The 18,781-nt window shown below is 43.2% G+C and overlaps 1 protein-coding gene across 1 annotated transcript in view; it reads right to left on the bottom strand.

The window, feature by feature from the left end:
* SOBP (sine oculis binding protein homolog) overlaps positions 1-18,781 on the bottom strand; it is a gene marked incomplete at both ends in the record, with an annotated part of 101,824 nt that overhangs the window by 75,753 nt on the left and 7,290 nt on the right. Inside the window, 3 exons of the mRNA XM_081997419.1 lie at positions 1,020-1,171; positions 14,365-14,550; positions 16,438-16,576. Coding sequence (XP_081853545.1) covers positions 1,020-1,171; positions 14,365-14,550; positions 16,438-16,576 — 477 coding nt within the window. The remainder of the gene's footprint in view (positions 1-1,019; positions 1,172-14,364; positions 14,551-16,437; positions 16,577-18,781) is intronic.

Below are 18,781 nucleotides of genomic sequence, written 5' to 3'. Positions count from 1 at the left end.
AGAACCATATGTACTTATTTGTTATTACCACAGATGTAAAAGACCGATCTAGAGACCTGAATTCAGTTTGAACTTGACAGGCTTTGAATGTTCTGTAGCATGAGGGAAAATGGCATCATTTAGAAAACTAAAATGTAAAGGAGTTTATGAATAATAAACATTTCTAAGACAATAAAGGCTACCCAAGGACTCACACTATTAAGCACCAAAAGGACACAGCTACTTTTTCAACAACTAAAAATGCTGGAGCATTCCTTCATTATTTTTCTTTAAATGACATATGGCACGTTCTGCTGCAGAAAAACAGCTGCTGAAGTAACCTAGAGGGCATTTTCAGGCACTGTACTTCAGTGATTACAGCAATTTTTGTAGACATTCAATATTAGGATTGCATTCTAATTTTAGACAGAGTTAAATTTAAATTGAGTAGGAGGAGTTTTCACGCTACTCTAGATGTTCTAACATTGCTTAACCCAACCCCAAAACTGTGTAGTGTCTGAATTTTGCAGCAATGATAATTTATTAGTAATGATACACTTTACAAGAATGAAACTAGAGCTCACTAGCAGCAGAGGAAAGATGTCCACTATTGTGATAGGACCCAGACTTAGGCCCTAAAAGCATTTACCCACTGGCCATGATCCCAACACCATGGGACTTAGTGACACTATTATATGCAACCCTCCTCTACTCTATTTCCATGATACCTCCTCTTAGTTGTGTATGTGTAGCAAGTAACCTGAGACTCTAAGGCCAAATTAGGACTCTTACGTTAATGCTTATTAGTATTAAAATTCCCTGACTCTCACAAAACCCAAGCATTGAGTTGAAGGAAACTGAAAGAAACAAGGTTAGTAAAGGGCTGACAGTCCAACAGACAATACAGATGGAAAGAGGAGAGACTACGTGAAACAGAGAAAACAAAAGAAAAGAGCTTCTATTAGATGCTAAATGAGACCCAGGCTGGGCCTGATTAAAGCTATGTCTATGTAGATTACAGCTTTCCTTATTTCTCTTACCTTGTTTCTCTTGAAATATGCTCTTCGGCAAGCTGCAAAGCACTTCTCGCTGCAGAAGCATTTCACTTCACTTCCCATACTCAGGGAATAGCGCTTGATTCCAACTTTCTGGCACCAGGCACACATTATTTGTACATTTGACACATCATCTTCTACAACAAAAATATAAGAACAATGTTTACATGAGATGCAAACACCTTCCTCAGACATCTGCACACGTACTCTTAGACACAACCAGCACCGGCTCATCTCATTTCTAACTTCCTCACTGTCTGAGAGCAGAACCGTGCATGCCTGTGACCACCAGCCTCCTCCCCGGGCAGCCAGTGACCTGTGCCAGCCAGGCTCAGCAGACTGGCAATGCTTCTAAGATGGCTGGAAAAGATTATTAGCTTAAAAAATGATGCATCGCTGAAAAACTCTGGAAATCTTGAGCGCTTTTTAGCCTGTTTAAGAGTGTACAACTCTTTGTTAAACAAGTAACCAAGACTAGAGGCTTAATGAGTATTGCTGCTTTGTTCTTGTTACCTAGTCTGTTGTAGTGAGCCCCTGAGATGTTCTGCTCAGCAAGCTGGGGATGAAACACACCCAGAAGGTACTGCACCAAGGCAGGTCTCTGACAAGAGTCCTCTTCCAAATAAGAAGGAATATGAAACACCCCTTCTCAGTGTTGTTTCGAAATAATGACTAGCGTAAAAACACCCTGAGCTTCCGTGTGAATATAGCAGCCACAGAAACACAGACTCGAGCAAGAAGGAAGATGCAGCACTGAGGTAAGGTCTGCCAGGTTACTTTCCAGTCTTCATGCTTATCAGTCAAACTTTAATTTGGACAGAGTTCCCGAGTCTCTTTTGAGCTCTTCTCTAATATGCGTTACAAATGTGGCATGTATGCCTTCTGCCATGTGAAAAAAACCCAGGACCTATCGTTAAAGTGCTAGCAAAATCCTCTTGTGGTCATCATTCCCACCCCAGCTTCACAGATGGAGGCAGTGAATAGTTAAGCCTCCTAAACAGGTCAAGACAGTAAGTTAGCAGGAATCTTTCTGACTTAGAATTCTACAGTTCTTATGTCCAGTCTACCACACAGCGTGACCTTTCCATTACAGACAGCAGCCATTGTCTAACTTCTGGGGGGAAAAAAAAAATCCCTGAAGACTAACTGTTAAAGCAGTTCCTGGTCCATGAGCTGTGGAGAATTCATAGCTCAGAGAGTCTGTCATGCAGCCATTCCATTTCCCTATAAAGGATTTGTTTTTGAAGCTACGCTGTCATTGTTCTGTAGAATTACTGGCAAACTAATTTTTAGCAGAGTGATTTGGCTCCTTTCCCCAGCTATCATAACTCAGAACTATGTGCTGCATTTTATTCACCTTAACGGAATAAATATTGCCAGTTTAATAACTTTTTTCCTTCCACAAATTGTGTTATGATTTATAGCTACAAATAAAATTGTACAATGTAAAATAATGACCTTTTAGTTTTAATCAGACTGTCTACCATTAAATCTATATTTAAGGCTAAGTTATAACACAGATTTGTGTTTAACGTATTTTATCACTTATCCTTCAGAGTGGGATTTGCCAATATTATAAATGTTTCATATACTGAACATCAAGGGAAATCAAAACAATTTGGCCAAAATTATCACCAGCCATCTAGAGGGTCAAGAAGCCTGCCCGTGAGCTGGCTGGGCAGACGCGCCGGAGCGCAGGGTGCTGTCACAGCTTTCTCTCCGGACCCTTCTTGGCCAGGATGTTAACTACTCCAGCACGGCCAAGGGGCTCTTCCCACCATTTTTATCTTGAGCCATTTGAAGTACTAAGCTTTTACAAAGGCGTCCTGATTCGGCTGCCTTTGCGCCATAATAAACCAATTCCTTACAGACTGAACTTGCCCCCTTGAATGTGTCAGGACAAGAGATGATTCTGTGAGCCAAAGGAAACCTCTTGTTTCAGATAACAGCAACGTATATTCTCCTACTGATAAGAAGTATATTATCTCTGGGAAGAAGAAGATCTACCAGTGATACCTTTATAATAGCCTTCGTTTCTGGTGAGAGTAACTGTCATAAGTGAAAAAAGAAAATTACAGAGCTGAAAGAGAGTTCACTGGCAAAGTCGGTGCTGGAGTACTGTATCGGGTTTGCGTGGCAAGGTTTTGGTAGTGAGGGGGCTGCAGGGGCGGCTTCTGTGAGAAGCTGCTAGAAGCTTCCCCTGTGTCTGATAAGGGCCAGTGCCAGCCGGCTCCAAGATGGACCCACTGCTGGCCAAGGCCGAGCCCATCAGTGGTGGTGGCAGCACCTCTGGGGTGACAGGGTTAAGAAGGGGAAAAAAACAGCAACAGCAACTGCAGCCGGAGAGGGGGGTGAGAACATGTGAGAGCAACAACGCTGCAGACCCCCAGGCCAGAGCAGAAGAAGGGGCAGGAGGGGCTACAGGCGCCGGAGCAGAGGTTCCCCGGCAGCCCATGGTGAAGCCCATGGTGAGGCCGGCTGTGCCCCTGCAGCCATGGAGCTCCACGCTGGAGCAGATCTCCACCTGCACCTGGGGAAGACCCCACGCTGGAGCAAGGGGATGTGCCCAAAGAAGGCCGTGACCCCATGGGAAGCCCACGCTGGAGCAGGCTGCTGGCAGGGCCTGTGGCCCCATGGAGAGAGGAGCCCCGGCTGGAGCAGGGTTGCTGGCAGGACTTGTGACCCCGCGGGGGACCCAGGCTGGAGCAGCCTGTTCCTGAAGGACGGCACCCGTGGGGGGACCCAGGCTGGAGCAGTTCGTGAAGAACTGCAGCCCCTGGGAAGGACTCACATTGGAGAAGTTCGTGGAGGATGGTCTCCCATGGGAGGGACCCCAAGCTGGAGCAGGGGCAGAGTGTGAGGAGCCCTGTCCCTGAGGAGGAAGGAGCGGCAGAGACAGCGTGTGATGAACTGACCACAACCCCCATTCCCCGTCCCCCTGTGCCACTGGGGCAAGGAGGAGGTAGAGAATTTGGGAGTGAAGTTGAGCCCAGGAAAAAGGGAGCGGTGGGGGAAGGTGTTTTAAGGTTTGGTTTTAGTTCTCATCACCCTACTCTGATTTGATTGGCAATAAATTAAATTAATCTCCCCAAGTCAAGTCTGGTTTGCCCACAACAGTAATTAGTGAGAGATCTCTCCCTGTCCTTCTCTCGACCCACGAGCCTTTCGTTATATTTTCTCTCCTCTGCCCAGCTGAGGAGGGGAGTGATAGAGCAGCTTTGGTGGGCATCTGGCATCTAGCCAAGCTCAATCCCCCACAAGTACCTCTTTCTGAAGCAGGTTGGCTTATCTGGGGCTCAGTTTTTAAGGAGAAGCACAGAGCTCCATCACTGGGATTCTCAGGGGCTTTCACAGGGGAAGCACTGCGGCTACCATTCACCTCCCTGTTCACTGACACCCACTAACTGTCTTCCATGGGTGATGAGAAAGACCACACAATTGTCCATTTTCAATTACACAGCATCCTAGCCGCAGCAACAACTGTCTACATGAAAAGCCACATTACATACAACTCTGCAGGAGATTATGCAGGACACTAAGGCTCAGTCTACTTCCTTCTGCCAAAGACTTCCTCTAAGTACCTGGCAAGAAGAAGAGAGGGAGAGGCACCTACTCTGTCAAGTTATTGTCTTCCCATGCCCTGACCAGCAGAACTTCACCACCACCTCATGGGGAATCCTTTGAAGTAGCATTGCTTCACTTGTGGTCCATGGATCTGATGATAGTGAATAAAACAGCAGAGAATGGTCCACAAACTACTTCCAGCTGCTGCCTGCATCTCCAGGAAGAGGCAGCTCATATCCAGAAGACATCATCATTACTAATCAAAATGTTCATCATTTTGAAAGAAAGAAGGGAGAAAGGGAGAGAAAGAGTCTGCCTAAATACAGAGAACTTGGATTATTTCTCTCTTCTACTCCCTTCTCCCCCAGTCATCAAAGAATGGTCATATACAATATAGTCCTTTTAATAGTAGCAGTAATACTAAAACTAGATGCCTCTTCCATTTAAAAGACTCAGGAACATGGCTACAGAAGGATTAGCTGACTATAGCTACATAAAGCAGCCAGGAAAGAACAGTACTTCACAGTATGCGCTTCCCGGAACAGTACACTAATGTGCCACTTTTAAGTTACCCTTGCTGCCTCAAGTGTAGGTTTGCCCAAGTAAATTTTTGATGCAACTCTAACTTCTTGTAATGCAACTAATCAGGTGAAAAAAGAAAACATCCAATATCCTGTGACTAATTCTCTACAGACCATCAACAAAAGCACTCTGCAGCCCAGTGGGCTAAAACCAATCCCTTTCGTTTAGGTTCAAGTGAAGCTAAGAACGGCAGAGAAAAGGACCAGAGCCATCCTATGGCTTACAGGTATGGACCACAGCTGGGGACAATGATAAAGGTCCAGACCTGATCATGTGCTTTCCTTCTTGACACTAGTTGCAATAGAGATCTGAGCAGAAGTTGTGAAAATAACTAATAGGGATGTTTCATTACGGTGTTTTAAGCTTAGTGACTAAAAAAGAGGACTGCAACATTAACAGAAGAGTAATAGTCCAGTATTTCTACCATTACAATCCACAGCCGTGGGAAGTCATAACTTTGAAAAAAAAGATTAAGATTGTGTAAAATAAGGAAAGCCAAAGGCTGGTGACTTAATCACTGTCTTTTGCTAAATACAAACTGGAATAATCCGAAACCAGTAACTCAAATCTTCCATTCAAGATAAGCTTCCTCTCACTTTTTCACAGACCTTTGTTTTGCAAAGCCAAATTCTTTAAAAATCACTTTACCAGACTCTTGTTCTCCTTTCAGGGAAACGTATCAAATCCACGTCCCTAGAGCACTCAGCAAGAAGAACCTACTGCAACAAGAAAGCAAGGAAGCGGGGAATTTCAAATCCAGTAGTTTGAGACTGCTTATCTGTCTCAAATCTTTTTCTGATTAGGTCTGCACTAAGGAAGCTTCTCCACAATAACTACATCAGTATACTGCATTGGCGATCTTCTGCTTTGCTCACAGACAAACTTTTGCTGGCAGTCCAGCTTAGCATATCCGCTTAGGTAACATGAGCTCATCCTGACAGCATGCCTGTGTCCATCATGTGAGCTCTCGCTGGAGCAGCTCTTCTGATGAAGATCATTCACCATCACTTTCAGGGCTCACATAGCTAGGCTGACGCACGTTTGTAAAGTACAAAAATAACATTTGCTAGTCCTGGTACGGATCATCTTGAAGTGAAAGAAAATATTTTTTAACAACTGTATTTTTTTTCCTCCATCTGGGCTTGTGACTTTATGACCTGCTCTTGCAATGTGCTTAGCATGTTCTCAGATCTGTCACGCTTATGACAGGTAGCGTGGGTACTCCTGCAGGTGAAACAAAGAGGAGTTGGCACAGAGACAACTGAATAGTAACAGGAGAGTTTTCAGCAGAACATCCGTACCACTGTCTTCCATAATTACACCAAGGTAACAGAAAGACATACTCGTCCACACACAGTACAAGATCTGAATTTCCAGCCTCTGCTCTTCTGATTTCTCAACTCTTCATAGGGAGGGCTACTGTGAGAGTTCCAACACTGTGTTTTTCTGCCCCTGGGTTGTGTCATTACAGGTGGAAGAAGTACTCCCTGCACCCACCGCAGAGATACTGTACATCTCCTTGTGGTTTTTAGTCTGTGTATTTTTCATAATGAACAATGCAATAAACACGGAGTGTTTGCAGTGTTAAATCATGTTCCCAAAGGGAGCAGTTTGTATAACAAGATAAAATTATCACATTATAATAACTAAATATGCATCAGTCTAAAGCATGCTTCAATTAATCATCAAAAGTTTGCACCGCCTCTTTAGGTCTTAATTAAGCAGAATGTTTGGTATTTTTTTTCCTTTCAAACCAGTGTGAAGGAGCTGCAGAAAATTGTTCCTCTTAAACCCAGTGATCAGCAGTTTAGACAAATTGATCTTATATGGAACCATAATTTGGAGAGGTGGGGAAAGAGAAGGAAGGCAACGAGTACAACAGAGTAAATCCATCATGTACAGCTCTGTCCCTTTATCTAAGCAAACCAGCATGGCCCGCAGCGTTTAGCAGGGTGTTCCTAAAATCCCTACAATTCTGGAGTTAAATCCTGATCAGTTTACTAATTTTTAGGCTGCAGTATTCTGCTAGTATTGTTTTGAGCTAACTAATATCGATTTTCAACTTCAAGCTTTTCAAGCTTCAAGAATTTGGGTGAAACTAAATGCAGCTACAGCTCTAATCCTGCAGATGGTGATGATCCCTGGACAAGTACTCCAAAACATTACTTTCCACATTTCCTTGCAAGAAATTCAGCAGGAGATACTCAACTCTTCTGGCAATAAGAAAATATCATTCCTGAAGGTGCCCAACTGCAGTCCTGCAGAAGTCCTGTTGTGCAGAAGGAAGACCACGAGGGCACAGGGTTTGGGACTGAGATCTCAAAGGGCATATCCGCTGGGCTGAGTGAGCCTGTGTGAAACCTGTACCTTGGCTGTTGTTGTATCTGTGATCTGATATAGAAGATATTTTGGCACCCCATCCCTCCTCGGTGTCTTCCCGCTGCCCATCTCTTCCTGGCATGTGAGTTTCCTTCCACCACAGCGATCAGCAGCCATGTCTCCCCACTACTGCTTTCTTCTGTTCTCCTTTCTTTTCTCTTTGCTGCATCCCACCCCCTCACACAGACAGTTTGGATCCCAGGGTTTTTGGGGGGAGCTAGACTAGCCCTTTTACCCCATGCCAGGAACGGTGCTCAATCCACTGGCATACATCTTTAAATATTTTAGCTGCTTTCACTACTACTTTCTAATGAAAAGCTCCAAAACTTCCTTTTTAAAGAAATTAGATCTTAACTTGACCCTAGCATCTGCAGCATTAACAATAAGGGCTCACTGTTTCCACTGGGACCTGCCAGGATTTCAGAATGGTTAATTCCGAGTTACCCACTGGCCACTCCTGAAACCCCAGCTTGCCATTGAACAAAACCAACTAGCACGCGCTTGGATTTTTCACCCCAAGCAGTTCCTGAGGTTGATGATCCCCAGCACGGCAGAAAAACTGTTTCAGTCATTGTTCTTACATCCGAGATGCTTCACCTGATTAATCACAAACCAAAAAATGAACAAACAAAACTCCCGAGACTTTGCCGCAGACCCCCTTGTGACAGCACTTAAGTGCTGATCCTCTAAATAGGCGGGGTGTGTGACAAACTTAAGGTACGAAAAGTACCTTGGAAAAAGTAATTACGAGAGGAAGATCAAACAACAGGGCTGACAATAGAAAGCTTGCTGCAACCACCGCTATGGAAATGCCTCGGGGGCTCTAAGAAAGTTTCCTTTTAAGGACCAGCCTCTCAAAGCTCACTGCTCTGCCAATAGAGCAGAGTGTCCCAGCTCCTTTTAAAAAAATCGTTTTGGGGAACCGTGGCTTGCCTACGCTCTCTATGCAGGAGTTGAGGCACATTCTCATGCATAGTCCAGTAAGGACAGAATGCACAACGCAAACAAAAGCTGGCATTTAGACTGGTTTTAAACATGCAAACAAAAAAGCACCTCTTTCAGCTAATGGCGGGGGGGAGGAACTCCCTGTATATTTTTAATATATGCTATTAAAGCGCATACGTGGACTTTGTGATTTTCTTTTTAGCACAAAGGAAACGGCCCTCCACAGAAAGCAAAAGACATCAACAGCAGGCTAGATGGGGCAGGCATCCTGGCAAATGTTGGCATTTTAAAACACAGGCACTAATAACCCTAGGATCAGTGTAAATTAGATGAAAACAAGAGAAAGAATTTGAAGAGTAGTGACTATAGGATTTGTTGCATTGGTCTTTTATTAGAGAGCTAAACCTGCAGTTAGAGAAACTGTAATGCTGTTTAGCAACTGGAATAAGATTTGGGAAATAGTGAAGTGGGATCCAGAGCATAGTAAAATGAAAGTCTCCAGAATATATAGTCTTAATTAGATCTGATAATATGGTCTTTATCTAAGGAAAATTGCCACTCGGTTCTGCCTGAAATCAGACTTCTTGGTAATGCAGTTGTAGAACCAATTCCTCGGTGAATTTAGATAGATCATTTTGGAAATTCGTACTGCCCTGCTAACTACCATTTAAAAAATCTTTTCTGCTTCCAGATTCCTCCAATACAATTTAAATATTGAGAGAGGTTACAGAGGGCAGTTCCAGAGTGTTTGTAGGGCAGCGACTCTGCTTAATCCCACATGTTGTGGCACATCAGCCCTGCTGACGCACCAAGTTACTCATGTGCACTTGTATTTGCAAAAATATCCTGTAAACTTTTCTAAAGTTATGTTAAGCTATAACACAGAAAATCACATGTTCCTTTCTGTAAAATATCTAATTATTTGTTTTAGTATTCGAATATGACATTTCCTTGCCAGCTTAGGTCACAGGCCTATCTTACAAGGTACTCAGTACTGGAAATGCTTCTGCTCCTCCTTTAAAGACATTTTGCCTCATCAGATACAGTTTCTCCAGCTCGTTCCTCCTTCGTTTTCCCTAGTTCTTGATAACTTTCGGTACAACCCCAATCATTGTCATTTGGAAACCCCCGAATCAAACATTATGTAGAGGCACTGGGGGTTGGAGGATTTAAATCCCCTTTCCTTTCCCAAATGTGCTCATTATCTTGTGAAAACCCTAGGAGGGAGCGTTATTTTTCCCTTGTACTTTTTTTCCCCCTGTGGAAAGCTCAGTCAACCGCACTGGGTCATCCCCTCTGTCTCCCCTTCCACTGCGTCCCTCGACAGTGATCTGCCCTCGCAGCGCAGCACGGTAGGTAGCCGGTTCTTGTTCGGGGTGCTTAGAACGGCCGATGTACTCTGTGCATTGCCTGTACGTAGAAGGAGGCAGGAAAGAGAACGGTTTTGCCGATGCCCATGCTCAAAGGCTAGACCTAACAGTAGTTGTACCTCCCCTACCGAGGCACTGCCATGGGGGTCACGAGATAAAATAAACCAAAGAGCACTCTTAAAAAATGGGGAAACTGAGACACCATAGCCTCCAGCAGGTGCCGGGGGAAGGAGGCAGCATGTTCTCGCCTGCATTGAAAGAATTTTTTGCATTCTTCTTTGACTAGTCTTAATTTCAGCCTTCCTTCTTCCCATGTAACAACAGTCGTCCAAACTTGCCTGAGCGAAAGGGCAGAGTCACCCTAAGTGCCCTCTCAGATTTACTCTATCGCTAAGGGCTGCACAGTAACAGTTAGGATGTTTGCGTACCACATACTGTGGCCATATACCCTGCACAACTGTGGTGGAATTTCTATTTCTAGATCATTCCTGGCTGTTGCCTTTTTGCTCCTTGCTATTTCGATGCAATTTTTTAATTGAAAAATACACTTTCTTTACGTAGCTTCGCAGAAAATAAAAATCTTCTAACACCAAGCAGAACTAATCTTAGTATTAGTTTGTCGCAATAGGTTGTACTCGAGACTAACCCTGAAGATCACTCAGAATCTGCTCCCAGCACTAAACATGGCTACCAGCCTGCTCGGCAAGAAGGACAGCTATCAACCACAAGGAGACTATTACACCAACTCTCCGGAGGTTGCACTGACTTCTTATTTGCTTTCCAGATGCAGGTTGGACAGCTGATGTTGAGTGATAAAGCCCTGATTGATTTGGGCACTGCCTAAGCGTGGTCTATCTAGCTGGTGGTGCAGGTCAGTGGAGTGGCCTCGCAAATGGCCTCCATATGCGAGTAACTGGCGTGCTTCTCCTGGAGGCTTCCCGTGACTGGGTTTAGCATCCTCCACTGACGTGCCATAACCCGAGTCTGTAGACGGTCAGTGCACCACATAGGGCCCATGTGTTTAACTCAGCCCTTTTCAGGTGTAATTTTAGGATACAGCAAGGAGAGAGTGCCTTTATCAGAGCTGTTTATATTTGGTCAGGTAGCAGTCTAATGTTTTCCAGGATTGTATAAGCAAAATGTTTACCTAATATTTCATTTGAATAAAACAGAAAGCTGAACAGCTTGGAAATAAAATTTTTGTCAAGACTGCTCAAAATTATTTGGTTTTCCAAAGAAAAAAAACACTTGACTGTAAAATAAACATGAGGGAAAGAAGGTAACTTTGTTAATTGATCAAGGTTTCAGCCTGTCATTCAAAGTATGAATGCAGGCAGGACACTGTTCAAAGTATTCCAGCATGCTCAAGGAAGACCTAATCTGCTGAAATCTTCAGTGACTGCTTCCTAGACATAATTCAGGATCAGTACTCACTCCTCCTTCTTGAGATGGTAGCTATTTCTGATACCAAGAACCAGACCTGCCTCCCTGGAAATCCTGTTTCCCTTGGCTTCCCGACTGTCTTCCCTCAGTGCTTTTTCTGCCTCTGCAATTGCTACATGAGTGCACCTGACAGAGAATCCTTCCTGTTTCTCCCTTCAGGCTCCTGTGTGCATCCCTCGTGCTCTTGCTCTTCTCCCTCTTATCTGTTTGGAATCTTATCTGCAAAAATTATTCACCTAATAATTCATTGTGACCGTTTCTTGGATCTGCATATCCTCTCCAGACCACTGCTCTCCTGTCCAAATGAATACCTCAGCCTGTCTCTCTGACACTTCTTTACTGGTGCAGACCCTTCAGTTCAAGATCAATACAGCAAGAATTAAAGTCTTAATAATTTCTCCCTGAGTGCTCACTCCATATTATTTGCTCAATAACGGTGAACCGCACCATCATCTTTCCTGTCCTTCAGGTTCATGATTTAGATATCATTTTTGTCTGTGGGCACTCTCTTTGGAGCTATATTTAAATCTTGCAGATTTTTCTCCTGTACAGTATCTAAAAGCTTTCCCCATCCATCCACAAGTCTGGACTCATCCCGATTCTCAGCATCTCAATCACTGCAGTGCATCACTACCTGGTTTTCCCTCTGGCCTGTAACGTAATGTGGTCCTATGTATGGCCATTCAAAATGGACTCCCTTTCTCTGTCCAGCTTTGAAGCTTTCTCTTGGACTCCTTCCGCCTCTCCCTCCTGTCCCCTTCATTTATTAACTCAATCAAATGTAAGCTGCTTCTGTTCTTGTGGCAGGTCAGTCTTAGCCTGTCTCTCCCCCATGTTGATAATGTTGACTTTTAGCTTCAGCTATGAATGACGTGAATCTTTTTCATGTGCCTGCTCAACTCAAAGAAGCACCTTTGTGCTGTTTCCCAAGTTGCCCCCTGTGCTTGTGAGGGGCTCCTAGAAAACATCCCCAGAGTTACTCTTGTCTGCCGTTGTATCACTCTGAAGTTTTCTGCTTTGATGTAGTGCCCACAAAACGGTGTCAAAGTGCAGTGCCAAGACCACTGCCTCGCACACTGGCTCTCCTGGCTCCTTTGTACTCCCTTTTCTACTTGTATTCACCAGTTGTTTCTTGCCAGCCTCTTTGGGGTGATCATAACTAGAGCACCTACGCCCTAAGATAAAACAAAACAATTACTACCGATGCTTATTGCAAATCCCACAAAGGTTGTGGTTCTCCTCCCCTCCAGTCCTCCCAAACTTTGCTCTCTAAAACAAAGGTGAGATAAATATGCTCATCTGCTCAGAAGTCATGGTAATCTAGCGCTCATTACTGATCATGGGATAAAGTCAGGGGAGGCAGAGATTACATGTTCATATTCCCTATGTGAGTAAAACAAACAATATTCATCATGAATTATTGAACTAAAAGCCTAAAGTTGGAAATACCTACGAAAAGCCTTCTCTGCACATTACCCTCACCAGTACATTTGAACACGGGATCGCACACAGTAGGTGGACAGGCAAAGAACAGAAGGCAGTTGACTTGGCCAAGGTTCCCCCGTGTCCCCTTAACTACTGTTGCAGTAATTTGTTTTTCTACTTCATAGTTCCATCTCCTCCTGCTTGTTTGAGGTCATAAAAAGCCAGCAACTGTGGCAGTTTGCACAATGCATGTTATAGCCTTGTGTTCGTGTACCACAAATTCAGCATTTTGGATTCATTCATGACTCAGATTGGAGGAGAAAATAGCTTGGGATAGCACAAGCCCTTGATTAAAGCTTTAAGGCCAAACCAACAACAGCTGAGGATCCAGCCCATATGGCCCGAGATCTTTAGCTCTACAAAGGCTGCAGGAATGGGCCCAAATAGCTTTGGTAATTAGCAAATATCGTATAAAATAGATGAAAAGTCTTTGGCAGGGAATGCATATTGAGTAACATTCAAAAATTATTCATAGCATATTAATATACTTCTTTAAAGATAAAACTCAATGGCATAAAAGTAATCTGGGAGGCGCAACAGTAGTCTCTCACATGACTCTCAACAGGCAAACAATTTGTTGGACCCATCGGTGTTTTACAGTTACCTTTTGTCAATGCAACGAAGGGCGGAGGTGACCAGCTAACACCTGGGACCTGATCCGACAAGCTGTCCTGCCTCTGCAGAAGAGTCCTCACACCCTGTGGGGACTCTTTAGCCAAGCTGCCTCCCTGCGCGTGGAGAGCTACCGTTCTCGGGTCACTCCTGCAGGTCACCCTGTACTCCTCGGTGCCTCGGTCACCCAAGAGCACCCAGAACAACACCCAGGGATGTCTGCAGAAGCAGGACTGAGCCTGCTGCTATCTGAATTCACAGATTTTCGCACCGTAAACAATAACATAGCAATTAATCGCCCTGGTGTAGCCGTAAGAGTTACTTTCACAGATTATGGTAAGAAGCACACAGTGTGGAATAAATCATTTTTCACACAAACTCTGAGGAATGGCATGTTATAAAATCACTCCTGGTAAAAATATAATGAAAATGTAAAACATCTCAGTACAGTCTCCTGGGTAGAGTCAAGATCATATTAAACCCTCAAGAGACAATGGTCAGGGATTTCAATGAGAATCAAGAGACAGTTTTCCCAGGATGAGCTTGTTAACCTGATGTAAAGACATGATATTGATTTGATGGCTTTGTCTCTTTCACTTTTTTACTTCATCGAGCCTATTTTTAATTTAATCATCTTCCATTAATTTATTTAAAGGCTTTATTCATCAAAACAAAATATTTTTTTTTCTAAAAGCAAATGCTGTTGAAGTGCTGAGAGTACAATCCAGCACGCAGAGTGTCACAAGCAGCACAAGTCTGTTGTCACTGCGTTTGCAGAAGTTTTTCACTAATATTAACAAATAGAGTTACTCTCCCACTCTGTTTTAAAGTTCCCTGTGACCGGTTTTTAAGGACTTTGAAATCAGCCCTCTTACAAAGATGTCATGATCTAGCAATCTCAGGACACGCGTCATGACAGTAACTATTTTAAAATGTTCATTAGGATTTACCTGCTGGTGGCTTTATGAAAGGTGGTGGAATTAATGGGACAATAATAGGTACATTCCCGTGATCCTTTGACCCTGCTGGTGAGTCTGAAAGTCCATTTCCTGTGGCAAGCCCTGGGTAGCTTGGGTTTATATTGTACGGTGAAATAACACTGTCCTCAGGTAATTTTGGTTTTGGCAAAGAATTTTCTGTAAAACACAAAGCACACATTGTACAGTATGACAAATATATTTCTTAAATGCCCCTACATACTTTCACCAATCTGTTCATTAAATTACTTACCCTAATACAAGAAGAGTGCACAAACCCCTCCAGATATTTTCCCTTTCAAAAAACTGATACTTTTCAGTATTCCTCAGAAATGCTCCCTTTTTTTAAATCAAACTCACGCTAAAGACAACTATGCTTTCTTTTTTTTTTAGAGGTGTGATTATTTTGTCATACATATCCTGAGTATGCCTGATTTAATCAATGATACCTTACTCCTGTCCTTCACTTCTACTGTTTGCATGGTGATCACACTCAGTGTTCTGTGACTTCATCGATGCAAGAAGCACAAACTGAAAAATAAAAGAATTCCTAACTCTCTATCAACAATACGATGAGTAGTACAAATGGAAAGGATTTAAAGGAAGGAAAAAAATATTGAAATTACAGCATGAAATGATGACAGTTATCATTCTAATTCTTTAACCCCAAATCACCTCAGGATTCTTATTTGTAGGAATTTCTCTAATGCCCTCAACTAGCTATGGGACAGCGCTTAATTCTTATTATTCTTTCTCCTCCCATCTCTCAGAAAAAGAAATACACTTTTTTCCCCTCCCACAGGCTGCATACACCAAAAATTTCTAGCTGGCACAGGTATTCAACATCTTTCTTTGGTACATAAAACATATGATTTGTAACATGAGTTTATAAAAAAGGTATGTCATAAATTTCATCAGGCATAGGCTGCAGCCACAAATCATTCAAATAAAAGATCTGTTTATTAAAACATAAATAAACAAATCACATTACTACACAGGAACAAGTTTCTTCAAAGGTGGCTTAATGACATTGCGTTTTCAATGAAAAATACATATTGATCGCCGGTGTCATTGTAGAACTAACAAGTTGCAAACATTCCATTTTATCACAACTAGAACGTTTCGCCTTACCTCTAAGCTTGCCACCTTTCCCCTAGCCATCCCTCCGTCAGAGCTGGTCTCGCCGGCACCAGCACCCACCGCGCCACTCGCTGAACGCAGCGCTGCGTCCAGCCGTCAGGAGGACAGCCCAAGCGCTGCTGGCGACACGCACGGTGAAACGCAGCGGTCCCAAGCGTAAAAGCTGCTGCAGTTTCCTCTCTTTACCTCACCTCTGAGCAACTCTTCTTGGCTAAGTCAAGACGCAGCCGTTTCCTGCTCTTCTCCTCGCTCTGACCACAAGGCCCCTACCCATCTGCTGTGGCTGAGGAGCCAGCGGGGAGCGAGTGAAGGGCTGAACAAACAGCCGGGACCCTATCCTTCACGTTTTGCATCACCTCATACTACAGCATGCGAAGATCCAGCACTGCCCCAAACAAATTCCACCCCGGAGAACTTCTACGGCACTTGCAGAAGACGGTATAGTACAAACATCCCCGAGGAGCCTTTTGAGAACGTTCATGCTTATTCCCACACGTGTTGTGAATATTCCAGCTCAAAATCTTTCAGCGTTTTAAAAAGCCGTAGGCCAAAAAGCCTTAGTTTTGAAAGCAAAAGGGTTCCTTAAAGCCACACTGCTAAGAAAGCGCTGCCTGTTTCATCCAGTTGTGAGCAGTTCATTGGTACCACAGGTACATGACTTTCAACTGACTCACAAAAAGTATTATTTGTGAAGATATGTTAGCAAGTGCCTACTAACGGCAATTTTCTTAAGTGGTTTTCCTCATACGCTATTGGCTTCCTCGTAATAGAAGGCACTGTCCGATATTTTTATTTAAACCAACCACGAAGCAGGCAGCAGGACGTGCTTCCCAGTCCACGCCAATTCAGACAGGTTGAGATATTAATCCTCCTTTGCATGAACACAGAAACATTAAGTCTCATTACCTTTCAGAACAGAAATGTGCTGGCGGCTTTCCCCGTCTGCCGAGTAGTTCCTGAATTCAATATCTTCTCCATCTTTCAATTCAACCTTATCATAACCATACCAGCCAAGGAGCTCATTCATAGTGTTCTCTGCAAAGTTCTGGAAGAGAAAAATTGCCTACTTATTTATGTAATCAATAACCATTTGGAAGGAAGGGAGGACTGCATAAATCGAACCGTATCTGTGCTACACGAGGAAGTGTCAGGTTTGGCCCACCTCCTCAAAGATGGATGTTTGTTTCATAAGTCAAGTGCATAAAGTGTAATGCATTTAAATCTCCGACTGGCACATGTAATTATGACAGAGACTCATACGTCTGTAATTTAAAGAAAATGAAAAGCAGAGTTATTTATGACTTTTGCTCTGGCATCCAATGTCAGAAATATTTTAACATACATTCGTCACACAAACTTGTCTGTGTTGCCATAAAAACATTTAAGACTGCAGCAAGAGAATAACAGAAAACTAGGAGTTTTTTCAACCAGCAGATAATCAATCTTACTGCACTAAAGCCTTTTCAACTGGAGCAGGTCACTGACACAATTACAGTTCCTTGAGGTGCCCATGAACCAAATCAAATAAAATCACAGCAAAGACGTTTTTCCTCAGTTATAAGCCCTTACATAGTCAAGCCACTTAAAAACTCTTCACCATTGAAAGCATTTTACCCTAACATTTCATACAAACACCTCTTATATTTGTTTAAGAAAAACTTTCTCGGTTTTGCCATATTTATTTTCAAACCCATTTCCAAGCAGCCGCGTGGTTACACTTTATGTTTGTATGGAAATGCAAAATATGGAACATGATTGTCATAACTCTGAAATTCTATTAAAAACACATCCTCTAGGTCACATGGCAAAAATATTTCTGTAGAAAATGCTCATTACTGGGCCAGGAGATTTAGTGGAGTAAGTTAAGAAATCTGCAGCCAGGCAACAAAGCTTTCTGAAACCAAGTAGTGTCACGGAGGTCTACAGCTTACGGATTTAGGAAACTACCAAAGGAAACCCACTAATGAATTATTGCTATGGCAAAGATCAGTTTAAAGTAGTACGACAACTACAAAATGAAACGAAAAAGCCACACACAAAGCCTTTCTATTTGGTCTCCACACTTTTTTATAATCACTCCTTTAAAACAAATTCCAAACTTCATTTTCCTGTAAGATCTTGACATCTCAAATAATGTTCCCGATAAGCGCCGTCTCCCGGGACCCTGCCTACCAGCAAAGGAATAGGGAGAACACGACACCAATTCAAAACAAATGGTACGTGTCAAATTTGCAGGTTGCTAGATTTTCGCTAGTAACTGCTTTAGCTTAATTTTTACGATAGCACACAGCAACTCTCCAGTCGTTTAAATAAATAAATAAAATTAATCAGATGATAACTGCTTCCGAATTCAAAGCTGCAGCAGGCACTCTGCCCCAGAACGTCAGAGCCCCGCGCTGCTCCTGGCTCATTCATCACACCAGATTGCATAGGTGTTCCTGTCACTCAAGGAGGGCCGTAAAGCAGCCATAGGCAATAAACACAAGCAATTTGTACTCTTCCAGGAGTATCATCTGTGCAATTGCGCTACAAACACACGTTGCAGGAACCGAAAAACTAAAAAACGCACAGCAGACCCCCTGGAGCACCAGTTTCTTTTTGGTTTTTCCCTCTCTCATCTTCACTTGACCCTCCTGCTGGAATTCTCAACTCCATGGCTGTCCTGTGCAGCCCTGAGCCGACGCAAAACTTTGCATCATTCCACCTCTGCCTCTAGTGCCAGCATTGTAAGTACGACAGCCCGTTACGTCTGAACTATGTCACTACTACAGTTTGCAGCAATGAGTGGAACGCGGTGTAATGTGGCCAACACCTACACTCATTTCTAAAATATATATTTAAACTCTCATTTGAATGATGCAGTGTTCTAAGTGTTTTAAATGCTAATAAAAATGGGACATTTTTCTAAAGTTTTTGTTTGTTTGTTTTTCAGCTTTTTAGAAAGCTGCTCTCTCAAGCGCTGAAAGTCCCAATGCACTAACCCTGGCTCTAACCCATGGGAATCCAACAACGAAATGTCCTGGAGACAGGGTGTGAGACCACCCAGAATGACTTGAAGGGGTCCATGGAGGCCCGAAGGCAAGCTCTGCCAGCTTCCCTTGCTTTGCTAAATTTCAACTGTGGAGACGCAGCCCTAGAGACTAATCTAGCAAGGTAGAGACCAATTGACAAAGTCTTGCTGACTTAAACCCCATGCAACCAAATTAATTGAGTAGCTCTAAATTTGCCTCTTGTGGATGCTTTGTGTTTT

This window comes from Phaethon aethereus (assembly GCF_964289735.1).
Source record: "Phaethon aethereus genome assembly, chromosome: 3".
In the NCBI taxonomy this organism is placed as follows: domain Eukaryota; kingdom Metazoa; phylum Chordata; class Aves; order Phaethontiformes; family Phaethontidae; genus Phaethon; species Phaethon aethereus.
Note: the sequence above shows the minus strand (reverse complement) of the source record. Positions and strands in the feature narration are given on the sequence as shown.